The sequence below is a fragment of the Lissotriton vulgaris genome, chromosome 10, assembly GCF_964263255.1.
Source record: "Lissotriton vulgaris chromosome 10, aLisVul1.2, whole genome shotgun sequence".
In the NCBI taxonomy this organism is placed as follows: Eukaryota; Metazoa; Chordata; class Amphibia; order Caudata; family Salamandridae; genus Lissotriton; species Lissotriton vulgaris.
Window position 1 is genome coordinate 677,748,968 of NC_141698.1, and position 19,710 is coordinate 677,768,677.

Here is a 19,710-nt window from a genome sequence, read left to right on the forward strand (position 1 = left end):
GTTGCATTTGGGATTCATCATCCCAAATGCAAAAATCGCAATTCTAGAAATCGCTAAATTGCGATTAATTGCATTTAAGGAATCTCAATTTGAGATTCCTTAAATGCAATTCATGAACCATTTTAAAATTGCAAATTCGCAATCTGGGGCCGCTATTTACCACGAAGTCTAACTACGTGGTAAATAGCAAAAACTTAGATAAATGCACTTTAGTGCATTTTTCTAAGTTGTATGTTACACACACACGGTCCTTTGGACATGTGTGTGCGCAACACCAGTATACATTACTATTTCAGGGGTGCTACAGGGTGTCCTTTGGACACCCTGGCACCCTTGAAATTGCTTCCTTATTTGCGATTCGCTAATTGCTAATCGCAAATAAGGAATGACTCCCCATGCATTCCTATGGGCCTCTAGGCCCATAGGAATGAATGAGAAAGCCATTCCTTATTTGCGATTTGCAATTAGCGAATCGCAAATAAGGAAGCAGTAGAAATCGCATAAAATATTGCGATTTCTACTTGCATCCCGTTTTGCGAGTCTTTAATAGCGAACCCTTAAAATTCGCTATTAAGGACTCGCAAAACATGACCATGATGAATCTGGGGGTAAGTGATGCATGCAGGCACACAGTGATGTATGCACTTCTCCCATCTTTCTATATCAGAATATTTAGTTGAAAAATAAATTATTGCTTAAATATCATAGCCAGAATAAAGGCTCCCAAAATATTGTGAAGATAAGAAAATAGAGTTAAGAATAGAATTTCTATTCTTAACTCCATACTCGTAAGCACCTTGAAGATACGTATGTTTTCTGGGTACATATATAAAAACCAGAACATAAACTGCCAAAAGTAAGTATGGATTTAGTATTCTTAAATCCACATCTAAGTATATGTAGGTAAGAATAGATTTATTTTTATTAACTCCACATCGAGGTGCTGTGAAAATATATGTTGACAAGGTACATATATGAGAACCAGGACAAAGAATACCAACATATTGTGAAGGTAAGTATATTTAAATAAGTACCTTGAATATATATATATGTTGTATAGTTACATATGTGAGAAGTTAAGTATAAGAATGTCAACTACAAAAATATTGTGAAGGTATCTGTCAAAACCTTGACCTTCTTCGGGGAAAGTCGCCTCAGCATCTACGCAGCCAAACACTTACTCGCCATATTGTTGCTCCCAATAGCTGCTCGCCCCCTGGTGGTCTCTTCAAACGGGTTGGTCAGCGCTATGAGCATGCTGCTTCTCGTAGTCCAGTGTTGGCTGCGTTCCGTGGTGGATGATGCTGGTATTGATGCTGCTTTTTAAAAATTGTCCAGAATTACCCACGCTACCATTTGTGGGTTAGCTACATCGGTAGCACTATGCTACAGGTACACTGTCGAATCCTCCAGCACCTTAGGGCGATCGTCAATAGTGACCCAGCATACCCCGTAGCCAGACATTTTAAGGAGGTGCATAATAACAAGTTAGAGCACCTCCAATATTCAGTCATTGACTGCGTCCCACCACTGAGGCGTGGAGGCAACAGGGAGAGGCTATTGAGGCAACTTGAGAGTAAATATATCTTACAGTTTAAAACAAAAACGCTCGCCGGCCTTAACACCAGTGAGGATCTGCACCATTTCCTGTGAGAATTACCCGTATTTGTACAACAACACTTCATGCCATACAGTTCCACTGGGGAGGGTTGGCCCCTATCACCAGTGTACATAGTTTGAGCACACCGCAGCCTCACTACTTCATTACGCACGTGAGGAGCGTTCCTATTAACCACGTTGAGTCATTCACACATCTGGGGCATTGATTCAATGTGATCCTGGTTACTTGTACCTTCAGTTTTTTTTACAACATTTTGTATAGAATCACTTGTATGTGTTGCATTAGCATCATGCCGCGCCTTCATTTTTATTATTTGTTTATACTCCTTGCATATGCATGAATTTGACACAGGATTGAACCTATCTATAATGCATTTACAGATACAATCATTTTGGATAGACATGGAGAATACATGGTTCTAATTTGGTATTCTACATGCCTTTTTCGCATGTACTTGTAATGCATTGTATGTCACTTTTTCCATGCCCTTGAGGAGGTAGCACCACTGCACGGACATTCACTGTATATTTGTGCACTATGCAAGCACGCCTGCCTCAAGATGTATATAAACACCATTTTTTAAGCCTCACCCTCACTCACATTCATTATGTTTATCGACCATGGTGGTTAGCTTTGCATTCATGCATTTTAATTTCTTATATCATCTAGGCTCTATTATGGTATGACGCGCGCAGATTGGCATCACACGATTTATAAAGATACCTCCTGCTAACGCTGCTAATTGCGGGTATGTCAACACATATTTGATCTCTACCCACTTCACACCTGTGACTACATTTCTCTGTCTGTCCTACGCACCGTTGGCACTGTGCTTCTAGGCACGGATTAAGACATTAAGCGGAGGGCAGGTTACTCGCTCATCCATGCGGGCATCTTAATTGTGTGACCTTTATGACTCACACAATCTGCTTTTGATAGTTCAAACATTTTAAGATTCCACACTTACTGCCACAATGTACACGCAGAACGTCACAAGCAGCCACTGACTATGAACGTAGTTTGTTCACCATGTTAATGCATATTGAAGTAACTGTGATGTAATTTTGCCTGTCAGCACACAACAACAAGGAACTCTTCAACATCGTTAAAGAGCTCTCCAACCCCAACGCCGGAAACAACGACATCACCCCTTCGCAAGACCTCTGCAAATCCCTCGCCTCCTACTTCCACAACAAGATCGCGGACATACACAACAGCTTCAGCACTCAACCGACGCACGCCACGGCTGAACCACCACCCCCCACCACCACCCACGGCGCCTGGACCCCGATCAGCACCGAAGACACCATCCGCACGATGAACTCCATCCACTCCGGATCTCTGACCGACCCCTGCCCTCACCACGTCTTCAACAAGGCAGCCGTTGTCATTGCACCCCACCTGCGGGACATCATCAACACCTCCTTCGACACCGCTACCTTCCCGGAAAGCTGGAAGCACGCCGAACTCAGCGCTCTACTAAAGAAGCCATCAGTCGACCCCACCGACCTCAAGAACTACCGCCCCATCTCACTGCTCCCGTTTCCTGCAAAAGTCATCGAGAAGATCATCAACAAGCAGCTGGCCGCCTTCCTCGAGACGAACGGATCCCTCGACCTCTCGCAGTCTGGCTTCCGGGCCAACCACAGCACAGAGACCGCCCTGATCGCAGCCACCGATGACATCCGAGCCCTGCTCGACAACGGAGAAACAGCGGACCTCATCCTCCTAGACCTCTCCGCGGCCTTCGACACTGTCTGCCACCATACCCTAGTGCGGCGCCTCAGCAACGTCGGAATCCAGGAGAAGGCACTGGAATGGATCATCTCGTTCCTCGCTTGAAGGACACAGAGAGTCCGCCTCCCCCCGTTCAGATTAGAAGCCACCAAAGTCATCTGCGGCGTTCCTCAAGGCTCCTCGCTCAGCCCAACCCTCTTCAACGTCTACATGAGCCCCCTCGCAGCCATCGCACACCAACACAACCTCAACATCATCTCCTACGCCGACGACACCCAGATGATCCTCTCCCTCACCAACGACCCCACCACCGCCAGAGCCAACCTACACGAAGGGATGACAGACGTAGCCAAGTGGATGACGAACAGCCGCCTGAAACTGAACTCGGACAAGACGGAAGTCCTCATCCTGGGATCCTCACCCTCCGCCTGGGACGACTCCTGGTGGCCCCCCGCCCTGGGCAGCGCACCCAAACCAACAGACCACGCACGCAACCTGGGCTTCATCCTGGACTCCTCCCTCTCCATGACCAGACAAGTCAACGCCGTCTCCTCGTCGTGCTTCAACATCCTGCGCATGCTACGTAAGATCTTCCGGTGGATCCCCACCGAGACCAGGAAGACGGTCACCCAGGCCCTCGTCATCAGCCGTCTGGACTACGGCAACTCCCTCTACGCCGGAACCACCGCCAAACTCCAGAAGAGACTCCAGCGGATTCAGAACGCCTCAGCACGACTCATCCTGGACATCCCCGCCGCAGCCACATCTCTGGACACCTGAGGGATCTGCACTGGCTCCGGGTCAACAAGAGAATCACCTTCCGTCTCCTCACCCACACACACAAAGCCCTGCACAACCAAGGCCCAGGATACCTCAACAGCCGCCACAACTTCTACGCTCCCACACGCCAGCTTCGATCGACCGGCCACGCCCTCGCCACCGTCCCTCGCATCCGAAGAGCCACCACAGGAGGAAGGTCCTTCTCCTACCTGGCCGCCAAGACTTGGACCTCCCTCCCGACCCACCTCCGCCTGACCCAGGACCAGCTTGCCTTCAGGAAGCAGCTCAAGACCTGGCTGTTCGAGCAGTAGCGGACCCCCCTCCCCTAGCGCCTTGAGACCCTCCGGGTGAGTAGTGCGCTATATAAATGATTTGATTGATTGATTGATTGAGCAGTAAAGCAACGTTTCACCATTAGTCACTACATGCTGTAAAATGCCTACTCACTTTGAGTAACATAGAAAAAACACTACCACTGCCACATGTATTTAAATGCACCATTTACTATCAGCGTGCTATGTGAACAAGGCCGCATGTCTGGTAGCCGAAACGCGTTATTTGGACCTCTGATGTGTGAATAAACAACACTCTTCTTTGCACATTGCCCATGGAGTCTGTATCCTCGTGTTGGGCCGTTCTGATAGATGGTTAAAGCTTTGGGATTTCGTTGTGAATATATATATATATATATATATATATATATATATATATATATATATATATATATATATATATATATATATATTCTCCATTGCTGGTTCCTTGTTCCCACTCATGCAGCGCTCGGAATGGGTGCGGCGCCCTGCAGCTGAACCACGCTGCTAATCTATTTGCCACTGTTCCCTCTCAAAGGGACAAAATGGGTCGCACTCCACGGGCCAATTTTACAATTTTGTCGTGAACAAGGTATTTGTAATACCGAAACGCGTAGGTCTTAACATCTGCCTGAGTTTGTGGAATATGAAAAAATAAAAAAATTGTAAAATTGGCCCGTGGAGTGCGACCCATTTTGTCCCTTTGAGAGGGAACAGTGGCAAATATATATATATATATATATATATATATATATATATATATATATATATATATATATATATATATATATATATATATATATATATATATATATATATACGTGTATATACATATACATATATATATACTATAAAATTGCGAGTAGACAGACAAATGTCTACGCGTTTATATATATATATATATATATATATATATATATATATATATATATATATATATATATACACACACACAAACAGAACTCGTCAACAGGATAAGAAATGGCTGAAACCAAAAAGCGTTCAAAATGTACTTGGGCCATGCTGCAGAACAGTAATCATGTATTTCTCTTTGCAGAGCCATTCATTGCTCTTACACCCTCCTCTTTATCATTTTTTATTATTGTGTGTGTCCTGAAGGAATGTACTCATCCGGGATAAGGGTGCGTGTGCACGCGCGTCAGGTTGCCATGAGGCACACTATATCTAAATCCTGATTTCAGGAGAAAGGAGATAAGCTCTGAGCATGCCCTACTGCTGACCTTGTGTCACTGCGGAAATTTAGTGGAATGGCGCAATTGATTATTATTTAGACATGCACACTGCCTGTCATTCCGGAGGAGGGCTTGTCTTAAAGGCACAGGACTCACACAGAGAAACACATCTCTTCAGAAAGGAGACAGCATCTGGTAGGGAAACCAATGACCATTGACAAACAGGAGTATTTTCTTCTGCTTAACATATATTGCTTTATAAATGTAACCAAGATGGTGAAGACATAGGAAAATTGTCAATCTTTTGGTAAATCAAGCATGCGCTTACCACTGAGGAGGGGTTGATTATGTCGGTATGGAGTTGGGAGTTTTCCACAGTCTTCTATTCTATGGCTCATAACCCGCGATAGGTGACCAGTGTGATGGAGGCTGCCCACGATGATGCTGTGCAAATAGACTGGTTCAATGAAATGGCTGAGGAGAGCGCCTTGCATTCCGAGGGTGTTCCATCTACGGGAAGATAAAACAAGAAAACATTGTCACAAAGAACTCTGCAAGCTTCAGTAGTATTGTGTCATCAAGCAAGCCTCATAATAGGATTGGAAAACGTGATGTTACTCTGGGTACACAGGGTTAGGAGGAAAGTAATTTGTTGACGACCTGGCAATTTATGCTAGGAAAGCCCTTCATTTCCTTATGTTCAAATTTTCAGTCAAGTCAGTAATAACATTTGCATCTGGTGTTCAAGGTGTTTTTGTGCTTTATTCACCTTGGTAAACACAAAAGGTGGATGCCAAGCACAAAAGGTTTATATGCCAGTTTTGCTCACATTTAATACTGCATTCACTTTTAGAACCAGAAAATTCAGAGGATAAAAGAGACTGCAAAACAGAAGCAAGGACAGTTTGCACTTCAGGAGTGCCAAAATGTGCACAGAGTGTATCTTGCACCAGTGTTTGTACTATGTCAGAGTCTGAATGATCACCATTGTTTCCTAAATTCATCTAATTTCCAAACTACTTGAAATTCAGATCATTTCTGAACCAGTAGTGTTGCAAGAATGCTAAGGTACAAACAAGGGCATTTACCCCTTTGACGGCTGTTTGTTAGCAAAATACAGCATTGTGTGGCTTTAATCGGCCTGCAAGGCGTTGGCCCGGTGCCACTGCACCTGCTGCACGAATGTAGCTACGCCCCTGTTCAGAACTAATGTGTATTGCCGTGAAGAGTGTAGATCGGATGTTCTTCCAGCATGGATGAATCAGGGAAAGTCTTTCACAGGGCAGCACTTTTTCCTTTTCCGACAAGGGCTCAGTTCCTCACTCTTCTCCATCCTGTTCATCACACAAATGCATGCAATATGTTCCAACCCTCGCATCTCCCAGAAGTTCAAAAGTACTCATAATATTTGCCATCATTATCGTTTCCCATAATTTCAAACTATTTAAGAACAAATGTGGTCACTTCAGGGAGAACTTGATTGTTGAAATCTTACTGTTGGTGTGCTTCTGTCTATGTATAGCCATTTACAGGAAAGTGTAGGGCCAGAACCGAGGACAATGCTTGCCTAATTTTCTGCACTAAAGAGAGACTTGTGCTTTTTGATGTCATTTGATTTGTTAGCACTTAACTATTTGAGTTTATTATTGTATAACATCCTTCAAATAGCAATAGCTGAACACATCTAAAAATGTTTAATTGACATACAAATCACTGAAAGTCTGCAGAAGTGGGCATAACTGATATGTTAGTACTTACGTGTTAATATATATACACACACACATACACAGACACACGCACATGCACACTTATCATGTGGGTATGTACACAGATATACAATAACTTTTGTTTTCATATACCACTTGTAAAAGACCATTCTCATGTTTTGTAGTACCATAAATAACTCTTATTTTATGATACTCAATTTATCAACCTCAGAAAGGCAAGGGCAGAGCTACCTCCACTGAGGTTCAACTCTATGACCATCAGGTTCAAGCCAGTCCTTTGCATTAATACATTTAGAGATGCAATAACAGCACGATTGCAACACTAATATGGAACACAAGGAAGATAAAACGTCAATAGCACAGAGATTCCTGAAAAGAGGACACCCAATGAAAGTTACTTGAAGCCTCCAAAACGGCAGGGACTAGAACAAGGCATGAGGTATTGCTTCTTGCTAAAGGCTCAAATGAGACTTGTTGCGAAAAGGCCATAAGGGCTATTGCAAGAAGCTTGCAAGTGATTTCATCCATTCCTATACTGAACTGCAACAATTATATTGGAAATGAGCTGGATGATAAATCTTCTGTAACTTACACAAAAGACAGATCACTACAGGACATGCTTGTACATAGCAATTTTTGCAAAAACAGGGCTTTAATATGGCAAATGTAAAGCCTGCAAAGTACCAATTAGTTAAACTTTGAGCTTCACATGGACACTAACAAATGAATTTTGAAACACGTATCTCGTAAAGTATACTATCAAACATTTGTTCTTGAATATCCCTAAAAATAAAGGAATACAGAGAGCACAATTTTTTCGGTTTGCACAACAATTTTAAAACAAGTTAACCTACAATTGCTGTCAGGCATTTTAGGGATCATCATAAAAGAAATTCTGTATAGTTGCTTGTTTTAGAATTGATAAAGGTTCGAGGACCATCAGAGGAGGGGATTTTGAGAGGACTATCCATACGATGGGATCAAGGAACATTTTGGAATCGTACAGTAGATACCCGGGCTGATTAGATACAGATGAGGAACTAAACTGTATCTACTGGCTAATTTACGAAGAGAATCGTCACCAGATTTTTTTAAAAATTCCCCTTTTTGGTTCAGTTGCTATGTTGAAAGTTTCAGGGTGATTCTTCAAGTGGGGGCTGAGAAAAAAGGAGGGTCCCAAAACAAGTGTTCCCCATGTTATGTCTATGGGGATTTTACTGTTTTTGAACATGACAACAGCCCGAACCGCTGAACGAAATTACACCAAATTTGGCAGAAAGCTAGATGTTGGTCCGCAAAGCGTGCTTTTTGGCAGCCACCTTTTGACTTGTTTGAACCGAGTCTCACAATAAATGTAAAAAAGAAAAGGGGAAAGGGTAGAAACACCCTGTTCCCCTAGGCGTCTTGGGGTGGGGTAGGGTAGGGGTCCCACTGGGACATGCAGGGCCATAAAAAACATTTATCAAAAAACATTGGGCCTTATCTGGGTATCTGGGCAAAAATGTATATTTTTTTTTTAAATGAAGCACAGGCTTCTGTGCTTCATTCATTATTGGCATCCGGGTGGGAAGGTCCCAGGGACATTATGCAAAAAAGGACGAGGACGCACGGGTAAAGCTTTTGGGGCTTATTGTGCCCCAGGGTCCACCACCTCCCTAGGGTTTCTTTCAATATTAATGCGGGAGAGGCCAATATGTTTCCCCCACAGCCCCGGGGATCACCGCCTCCCTGGGTCTTATTTCTTTATAAATGGGGGGGCGTTCTTTGAAGCCCCCAGCCTCTGGACCGCTAACTTCCCACTGCATTATTTTAAATCAATGTGGGGGCGCATGGACCCCCCACAGTCCTGGATGCTGCCACCTCCCTGGGGCTTTCATTTAAAGAACATAGAGGGGGCTGTATGGACCCCACCATTGCGATCTCCCTGAGGCTTTTATTATATTGAGTGCAGGGAGCCGCGCACCCCACCGCCCTGGGGCTTCTTGGAGTATTAATATGGGTGAGGACTATATGGCCTCCTCGGGGCTCATTTCTTTTGAAATGGGGGGCCTCTCAGAACCTCCCAGCACCGGGAACCACTACCTCCCTGGGGCTTTATTGTAAATCAATGTGGCGGGCAAATTGAACCCCCTGCAGCCCCGGGGACAGCCACCTCCCAGGGTCTGTGATTTGAAAAATGGGGGGCGCAGATCCCCCCACAGTCCTGGGGACGCCACCTGTGGGGCTTTTTTACATTGACTGTGGGGGTGCACAGCTCCCCCTCAGCCCTGGACCACCACCTCCCCGGGGTGCATTCTGTAATGGAGGGGGGCCATGCAGTCCACCTCCTGGAGCCATAGATAATGCTGGGGTCCCCCACCCCCTAGGGCGGGCTCCTGCAATGTCTCTGGGTGCCCAGCCCCAGGACATTGCTGTTTGCTATGGCTTGGCAGGTGCTTCACGGCTCCCGCCAAGCCACAGCAAACTCTGCTCCACTTATTGTGAGCAAAAGCAGGAAAAAATGCTCTTGGTTACTAGAAACAGAGCATAATTGATTCGGGACAGAGCGATCTGCATGCCCCCCTTCCTTCATAATAAAAAAAAAGAAAAGCTACCAGCACAATGCTGGAGGTTCCGCCCATTTCTACACCACTCTGCAACCGCATCTCCTAGTGCGCTGCTGGTTGGGGATGAAGTCCTCATGGCGGATGAGGGTCCTTGGGGACCAACAAGACCTCCTGTTATCTCCAGTAAGTCCCACAAAGTGGGATTGCAGAGAGGTTGTCAGAGGCCACGCCCACCTTCTACACCACTCTGCAAAAGCGCCTCATGGTGCACTACTAGTTGGGGAATGACTTCCACTTTACTCCTGAGGGTCTCAGGACTAAAGTGGACTTCTTCTCATTTCGGGAGAAGTCTTCATGAGGATTTGCTCGAGAATTACAAAGCAACCTATCCTGGTAGGAAGTCTGTGCTTATTCTTTTGTGCCTATAACTTTCACGATTACTTGAAAGTGCTTTCAACTCTAGTTTTGTGCTTATTCTTTTGTGCCTATAACTTTCACGATTACTTGGGAGTGCTTTCAACTCTAGTTTTCTTGTCATTAACTGTCAACAACCAGCTCGCCGCCTTTCTCGAAACCAACAAATCCCTCGACTCCTCACAGTCCGGATTCAGAGCAAAACACAGCACTGAGACCGCACTCATCGCAGCTACAGACGACATTCGAACCCTACTGGACAATGGAGACACAGTCGCCCTCATCCTTCTTGACCTCTCCGCCGCCTTCGACACAGTCTGCCATAGCACCCTGCTACAACGCCTCAGAAACATCGGAATCCAAGGAAAAGCATTGGAATGGATCACCTCGTTCCTTACCGGAAGAACTCAGAAAGTCCGCCTTCCACCATTCAAATCAGAGGCCACAGAAGTCATTTGCGGCGTGCCACAAGGATCTTCACTCAGCCCCACCCTCTTCAACGTATACATGAGCCCCCTCGCGACCATCGCACGCCAACACAACCTCAACATCATCTCCTATGCTGATGATACTCAACTGATCCTCTCACTCACCAAAGACCCGAACACCGCCAAAACCAACCTACATGAAGGAATGAAAGAAGTAGCCGAGTGGATGAAGCACAGCCGCCTGAAACTGAACTCAGACAAAACAGAAGTCCTTATCTTAGGTACCTCCCCCTCCGCCTGGGATGACTCTTGGTGGCCAGAGGCCCTTGGAAAAGCACCCATCCCGACGGACCACGCAAGGAACCTGGGCGTCATCCTGGACTCCTCACTCTTGATGAACAGACAAGTCAACGCCGTCTCATCATCTTGCTTCAACATTCTTCGCATGCTCAAAAAAACATTTCGCTGGATTCCCACCGAAACTAGAAAAACGGTCACCCACGCACTGGTCACGAGCCACCTGGACTACGGAAACACCCTTTACGCCGGTACCACCGCTAAACTTCAGAAAAAACTCCAACGCATCCAGAACGCATCAGCCAGACTCATACTAGACATCCCGCGTAAAGACCACATCTCTAGTCACCTGAAAAACCTCCACTGGCTCCCCGTTAATAAGAGGATAACATTCCGCCTCCTAACCCACGCTCACTAAGCACTCTACGAACTTGGACCCGAATGCCTCAACACACGACTTTCCTTCTACACCCCCTCCCGCCAGCTACGCTCCTCCAACCAAGCCCTTGCTGCTTTACCTCGCATCAACAAAACCACCATGGGAGGAAGATCCTTCTCCTACCTGGCAGCTAAAACCTGGAACTCACTTCCCACTCACCTTCGCCTCACTCAGAACCACCTAGCATTCAGAAAGCAACTTAAAACTTGGATATTCGACCAGTAATTCCCCACCCTTCTCCAAACGCCTTGAGACCCTCTGGGTATGTAGCGCGCTATATAAATTATCTGACTTGACTTGACTTGACTTCATTGAGGAGCACAAGGGTTATACTGCTCTGAGGCCTGCTGGATTATGTCCTGGAGTAGGAACTTTATTCTCTTCAATACGAAACTTTATTACTTTGAAAATGACTATCGTTCATGACTATATTTCCTGACATCTGAATTATTTTCTTTTGGGGTTTACAGGAGTGCAGATGTGAGTACGGAGGAATGCTTGAAATATATATTGAGTAAACCCAGGGGAATAGTTGAATTGTTGTGTATTCATGTTAAACGTTTGAATTCTAGGTGGAGCATATTTCTGGTCAGTAAGAGGAGTATCTTACGCGGTGTTCCAGAATAGATCCACAGGGAGGAACTTCTAAAGGTATTACTTTGAATCTAGTGAGACCATAACGAGTGTAGTCAGGATACATGCTATGTACTAATATTCTGCTTTTTGTTTCAGGTTTTCCCTTTCCACTGCTGCACCTTCCCTATCCCTATCCCTCGCTTGATCGCCTCTATACTCTGTGCCTTTGTTTAGTCAGAGTGTGGGGAAGTCAGGAGGTGGACCCCAGTTGAGCATCGCCCTGATCCTGAGGAGCCCGGTGACCGTGACATAGTCTGCAGGCAGCCTAAAAAGATCATATTAAATTCAAATATTTTTCACCTGTTCCATAATCCTTTCAATTTCTTGTAGAAATTAAAAGGCTGATCGCATAATAGAATGACATGTACTTCATAAACGAAGTTCATTTCTACCACAGAAAAAGTTTTAAATAACACAATCAGTGCTTTGCAGGAGGTTATGCCCACGTACATATGAAATCTTTTCTAATGACCTTTTAATGAAACATAAGATTGTATGTACAAACCAAAAGGTGTGACATGCATTATGCCTCAATCATCTTACCAGTGCCATCTGTACTGGGATCAAGGGCTGTCTAACCCAGCAGAAGCACGCGGAGTGCAGAACAATATACAGGTCTTTGGATTGTGAGGGAACAGATAGGATCCATACTTTAATTTAACACCATAAAAATACTGAATCAAATGGAGGTGTAATTCTGAGGAAGTGATACACAAGACAGTTTACTGAAAGTCTCAAAGGCATATGTAAATGTTTTGAGTCCACGCCAGGGAGGTGCTATCAAAGTACAAAGCTTTACACTCTTGCAAAGACCATCCAGAATGTGTCAACGCCCATGGCAATTAGTAAGCTGAAGCAAAGGGCCACTGATTTCCCCTTCAGTCCAGGGGAGGCCTTAGGCATCTGCAAGCTGTGCTCCTACACAGGGCCACCAAACCCCAGGGGCCACCACATCAATATACATCCTTAATATAATAATCCTCTGAGGATGGATACATATTTGTGTGGCGGCCCCTGGCAGGGATTTGGTGGCCTCTGGCTCTATTCCACTTCCAAACACCCTGACCACCCCTCTTCACTGGCCTCCGCGCTCCGCCCCACCAAGACCCCCTCTTCCGGGGCCCCCTACCTGCGCTCCCTGCCCAGGGCCACCATGAACCTAGAGCCGCCCCTGTTCAGTCCTTCTCATTTAATGTACGGTATATAAAGAGCTATGACAGGGAGCTTCGGAAAACTGCACGGCCTCTGCTGAACAAGTGATTATATTTACAATGCAAAAATAATCAATTAGTTTCTGTATTTCTGTTGAACTCGGGTTCTCCAGATTTCGATGAATATTACCAGCAGTAGTGGAACTGAATTGTGACCCAGTATCCTGGCATTCCCTGGTTTCTATTCGTTTTTCAAATTCTTTTTTTTTTTTTTTTAAGTATACAGCATAAACAATACCAAAACAACACAAAGGTTTCAAGTATAGAACAGTTTGCACAGTACAATCCTGAGCCAGGGAGCATGTGTATTGCAATAACAGAATCACGTTTTACGAGACCCTCCCCTCAACTTCTCTAGAACTAGTCCATCAAGCTCCCTGACTTCTTCCCCCTTTTTACTAAGTCTTCTAATGTTTTTTTTTTTTTGGTCACTAACACATCCTTTCATTTATAAGTGGCCCTCTTTAAAAAAAACTCAAGTCAACACACTGGGACAAGGCTAATGAATTTCAATAGACAAGGCCACCTGCTCTGAGTCCTCGTGATGGGCATTGTGGGACTATGAATTTGCCTATAAAGGGTCTGTGCATTCAAAGAAAGGCAGGATAAAATGCTGCTGGGCTGTAAATGTATCATTTAATGCACTTGCCCTTTCATTTGTTTGGCTCTGCCGTGCTAATCCCCTGGCCCCGACATTAGACGTGCTCACCTTTGAAGCCGGATGTCTTTGTTTCTCGGTAATTATCTCCCAGCAGACAAGGCAGATTACATTTGAACAAATCACCTATCACTCATAATTAAAAAGAAAAAAAAATACAATGTTGCGAGGAGCATATGACTAATGATCTCGAAATATTGTGAGCTAGGAAGAGGGTTTGAGCAGGTACCGAGCTGCGAGATCAGGAAGATCATTGTGAAGCAGCCACCACCAGCAGCTCATTTGCAAAGTTTGTCAAATATCTTACATGTATATGACCGTTGATAAAGGATTTGGTAGCAACTGATCATAAACTTTTATCTAAATATAATCACCATGCTATTTCCAAGAATTTGTCTCAGAAGGGCAGAATGCAGGAAACCTTTTGAAAAAAAGTCTATATATTTCCATGTGAAGAGAAATGCTACGTTGTGGATTCCTACTGTTTAAAATTGGCATAAGTTCTGATTTTGTGCCTTGAAAGTAATGACGCTGTTAAAAAAAACATAGCTGGAACAGGGTCTGTACATTGAACATATGTTCTGTGTCAGCACAGACACAGAGCCTAGCGCCTGTTTTTATGGGCTGGCGCTGTTGAAAGTGCTATTCATTCATTTAATCTGTTTTTCTTCAAATTAATGCATTATTCTAGGCTGCACAGCTCAAAAACGGAAGTCAGCAAACCCTGTGCAGTGTGTCTGACCAGTACTATTTGAAAATCAAGCTCTAACTTGGGAGAAATATGCTAAATTAATTCATTTTAGACACTGCAAGTGCATTAAAAAACAGGCTCTCTGCTTTGGGGGAATGGAGAGCAGCCCTACCTAATACAGCTCCAGGACTTTTACGCGTTTGTGCGTAGTGGGTTCATGACCCTGGAACATGTTTTTCTGGTTCCTGATGAGCGTCTCGTAGGGCCTGGATGAACCAGGCTCTGTGACCCAGCATGGCCCCTGCTCGGGATTCTAAACCCTCTCTCGTGCCCCATTTCCTCAAATTGAAATGTTCATTTGCAGTGAGGACTGACTCGCAGTTGGGAACGGAGCTCATGCTGGTAATAGGCTCTTATGGCACATCGAAGTGCAGTGTTTAACTCCTTCACCACTAGGATTGCATAGAGGTTAAGGTATGTTCGTGCCAAAATGGGCCTGCTCGAGAAAGATATGTATTCCTGTACTTTTTAACTTATGGCACTTTATGAAATGTGTTTACAGTGTATGTGTTTTAATTATTTTAATGCATATGCACTTTTATGGTTTTTGTAAACCGAAATAAAGTTGATGAACTGAACTGAACTATGTTTTCCTAAACTATTTGTGTGAACTGAGAATATAACTGTACTTATAGGGACGAACAAAACTTTACTTTCATTTTAACTAACAAAAGTTTAAGGCCTTACCCCAATTCGCTGTCCTTAGCAAACATTGCCCGCTGGTGTGAGAGGGGAAGTTGACAATAGCCCTTCAGAGCACATCAATCTTGTAGCGATAACTTTCTAACTTCCATGGTTATTATGCATGTTCAATATGTTTGGATGACAACTCTTTATAAGAATGCAAATTGAGCCCTCCAGTCAAACTAACGTTGCTACCTAGTTATGCGTTTATGTAACAGCCATATTACCTTTCAGAAATCGTGTATGCATAATGCACAATGTATGCAATAATGTACTAGTCCGAAGACTTCCAAATCTATTTGAAAATGTTATATGAACTATGTAGCAACATGTATCATTGTACCGGACCTTTGATCTCTATATTGATCCGAAAATTGTGTATCCTGTATGCAGTCATTTGAACTATTGTACCACATTGACTACTTCTATATCCATATGGACAATGTATATAGTATACATGTGTACTGTGTTCCAGAGAAGAGAAAACTTACGTTTATATTTGTCAGAAAATTGCATGGCATGTGATGTTCACATTCTCTAATGTAATAAATTGACTACTTCTGTATCTGTCTGGAATTTAAGCATAAGCTGGAAAATGTACATGGTATGTAGAAGACCTATCCACCAATGTATGAACTGACCTGATTTGTGCTGAAGAGAAATTGGAAATGAATAAATAAGAAAATAAATGGCTACCCCTCCCCTCCTCTCAAAATTATTCACACCACACTGCATGACCAAACAACAAAAGTCAACATCCCAGTGCCACCTTGTATTGCTCCTGTCAAATTTCAATTGTTGCATTCTGCAAATGCTTGTGTTCCAAGAAAAGAAAAATAAGAAAAGATACAAAATATAAAAAAAATATGAAGGAACATGGTGGCATCATCCATCCTCACTCCCCAGCTGTGATGTTGTGCACAAGGAGAGTGGGGCCGGATGGGGCTACCACCACGCAGCTGCGAATGATGGATGTTGGAAACACTATTCCAAGTAGCAGTCGGAAAGTCCTATCTAGTTAAATGGTCAGGGGGACTCTGGGTGTCTGCTTACTTTTTCTGTCATGACAAAAATGGTTTGGGGGACGATCTCTTAAAGGCTCATCCATCTGGAACTGTTTGCACTACATCCTCACAATTAAAAATCAGGTCTTTCTGGAAACAACAGAAGCTCCACCTGTTCCATCAACCTTTCGGCCCTGAAAGGCTCTCCATCAGCTTTTCATTGCTTTTATGCCAGGTGCTCTACAGAGGCCTTTGATTTTTTTTTTAAATGTTTGCGGAGTTTTATATAGGGCAAACTTGACCCGAAGGTATTGAGTATCAGAGCGCTTTACACGAGCACCAGTTGCATTACATGAGGATACACATTCATTTTGTTAGGCAGGGGGAGATTAAGAGATCTGCCCAGAATCACAGCATGTTGCGCATCCTTGCCGAGAGTGGAACCCGGGTATCAAGATTTGAGGTCAACCGCCCTAGCTGTTAGGCCAACTCCTCTCCTCTATGATTGTGTGAGGGCACCTTCGAAATTTTAAAAATCAAATGTATAAAATAAAATTAATTATTGGAAAATAATTTGAAAATCACGAGGCCCTTGTTCTCTAGAGTTTGCACGAGATCCGAACTTTGGAACTGCTTTTAAATCCAGGTGCTCCACAAACTCCAGGACCCAGAGGACTGGTTGAGGCCATGGAGAAGGCACTCTGGGTAAGACGCTGTGACACCCTCCTCCATCACGCAATTCATGATGCGGCTAATTTCTTCCTCCATTGTCCTTTTCAGTAATTAACATCTCTCAATCGGTAACGCAATTATTTCGGTGCCTCCGCGTTCCACGTTTCCTTCCCGTGATTAATAAGGAGGCATTACACTTCCTTTTCCTGAAGCAGTCAATTAACGCGGGATCCTTTCCATTAATTACTGAAGGACTTAAACCGGCAGGCTCTACCTGGAGAGCAATCTGCTCCAGGAACCTGTGACACCATTTGCTTCGAAAAGTTCTCTTTAAATTTCATTCCAAAAACACAACCAATTTAGCCGGCTATATTAATTTGCCTCCGAAGCGGTGCTGTGAATTAGAAACATCTTTTAATCTCATGCAAGAAGAGGCAGCCATCTGGTTGCTGAGGATTCAGAGACTCTCTGTCTCTCGCACTCCGTAAAAAGCGGGCCATTAAAGTAATGTGTTCATCTACATAAAACTCAGATGGAATATAAAAGGTAATATTTATATACAAACAATTTAGTCCCGCGATTTAAGCAGTCATTGATTTTATGAAACATTTACTTTACTGGGCCAGATTTGCATAACTTCATTTGGGGGAAATATACACAGATTCCTCAAGTTACTACTTTTAAAGGGAGGAGTCAGTTGTTCTGTTCAATACGTGTTTTCATCATAAAGCCAACTGGTAGTTCACATTTATGAAGCTAAGGCCCTTTGTCTGGACAGTACAGAGTTCCCATGGTATCATATTGGAGGATTTATATGTAAATACATTTTTTTCATGTTATGTTATGTTTAAGTTCTGAAGCCAAATTACGTTTTCATAGACTCTCATTACGAGTGGTCCAGTTACTTGCAATAAGTGATATAACTCTGGCAACAGAACTTATCGTAATTATGAGTTTTGTGATAAATATCGCCATCTCAAGTGCTGGCATTTTTTTATCAGGGAAAAAATGTGGGGTTTAACAGATAATGCAAATTTTTAATCAGTAACCACCAAAATCAGTATTTTATTCCCCCAAATCTTGTAAACGGTGGGATTTATTAGACCCAATAAATTCTCACTTGGTGGACTCGAGTTTTTATCAGGTGCAATAAATAAATAGCACAAACGTTACTGGGCCACGCACAATGAGGACAACAGTGGCATATACTTTCCCATTTTTTTACTCTCCAGAAAGCCCTCCCATGTAACCTGAGGCAGGAACAGACCTTCCTTCAGTTTAGGAAGAAACTCAAAACCTTCCTATTCCCCAGAAATTAGCTTGCAGTAGGAATGTAGATCGGACTAGCCTAGGGTCACCGTTGCCAAGAGCGCTGGGATGCCTACGGGTAGCCATGCGCTATATAAGTGATTTTACAATACAATACAATACGAAGCCAAACAGTGTACGTTCCTCCCTTTGTAGATGTATAGAGCTTATGAAACATACCTTGCCACTGGATTGGCTACCTCACACTAGAACTCTGGCTCACTTGTTGTTGAGAGCTAAAAAAAAAAAAACAGGACTTGTTGCACATTCCCATTTTCCGTATCTGTGGGATGTGTCACAACCCATTGCTGTTTCCCTTAAGACCGCAAAAGCCCTACATTCAGCAAACTTTTTGGAGTAGAAAACAGTCGGGGGAGGTTTCTCAGTGACCTCTGAGAACTTCTTGTTGTGAAACAAAATGGCCAATAGAATGCCTTGAACATCACTCTTTTCTTAGTTGGAAGCCAGCGTAAGGTCAACAGACGTAAAAATGTTTTTCATATGTAGACCTTCTTTTGGATCTCATCTAAGTTGCCATATTTTGTTCTCGTTGACATTTGTTAGTGAAAAAGTGGCATAGGCCCTGGCAGGGGCACGTTTTGTAATCCAGTAGAGATGGAGAAAAAGTGACTTGATGATGGAACGCCAGGATAATCCTACACCAACAATGAATGTTCAGGTCGAAGAAGCATCCACCGCTGCAGGACGGTCTTCCAGAAAGAAGCAAAGAGTGCAACTTTATTTCCAATGGCATGTGGTAGGCATTTGCCAATTATGGAAAGCCTTCTACATTTTGCGATACAGCAAATTCATGAAATAAGCAAAACATCCATTAAATAGAATATTCAAGAGGTCTCTATAGGGAGCCCTGAATGATTAAAACCTGATTTTTCTGTATCTTGACGAGACAGCCCCGTATTTTGTAGGCAGACAAAAAGTCAAATAGACAGTGAAAAAGTCCGTTTTGAACAGGAGCACTGATTCTGGAAAGTGCGAATAATGGAGGAAATGGTTGGGCATTCAAGGGATCAACAACAGTCCTCAGTTACACTTCTCTTCCACATGCAGCAGGAACTAAATATTAGCTCTAAGCTCACAAGATGGCTCAGTGAGTTAGAGCATATGCCTGGCATCTGCTGTGATTTGAAGGTCATGTGTTTGAGTTTTGGGAAGGCACACTCTGACTTTCATCTTTTCAAAGTTGGTCAATTAAGTATGCTTACTTTAGGTAACAGCGAAGTGTTGATTTTATTGTACTTGGAAATGGCACAAATGCAATGTGAAATATAT

At 43.7% G+C, this 19,710-nt stretch overlaps 1 protein-coding gene across 1 annotated transcript in view; it reads right to left on the reverse strand.

Moving 5' to 3' along the window:
- ADARB2 (adenosine deaminase RNA specific B2 (inactive)) overlaps positions 1 to 19,710 on the reverse strand; it is a 529,461-nt gene that overhangs the window by 53,293 nt on the left and 456,458 nt on the right. Inside the window, exon 8 of the mRNA XM_086939814.1 lies at positions 5,974 to 6,155. Within this exon, the coding sequence (XP_086795940.1) occupies positions 5,974 to 6,155 (182 nt within the window). The remainder of the gene's footprint in view (positions 1 to 5,973; positions 6,156 to 19,710) is intronic.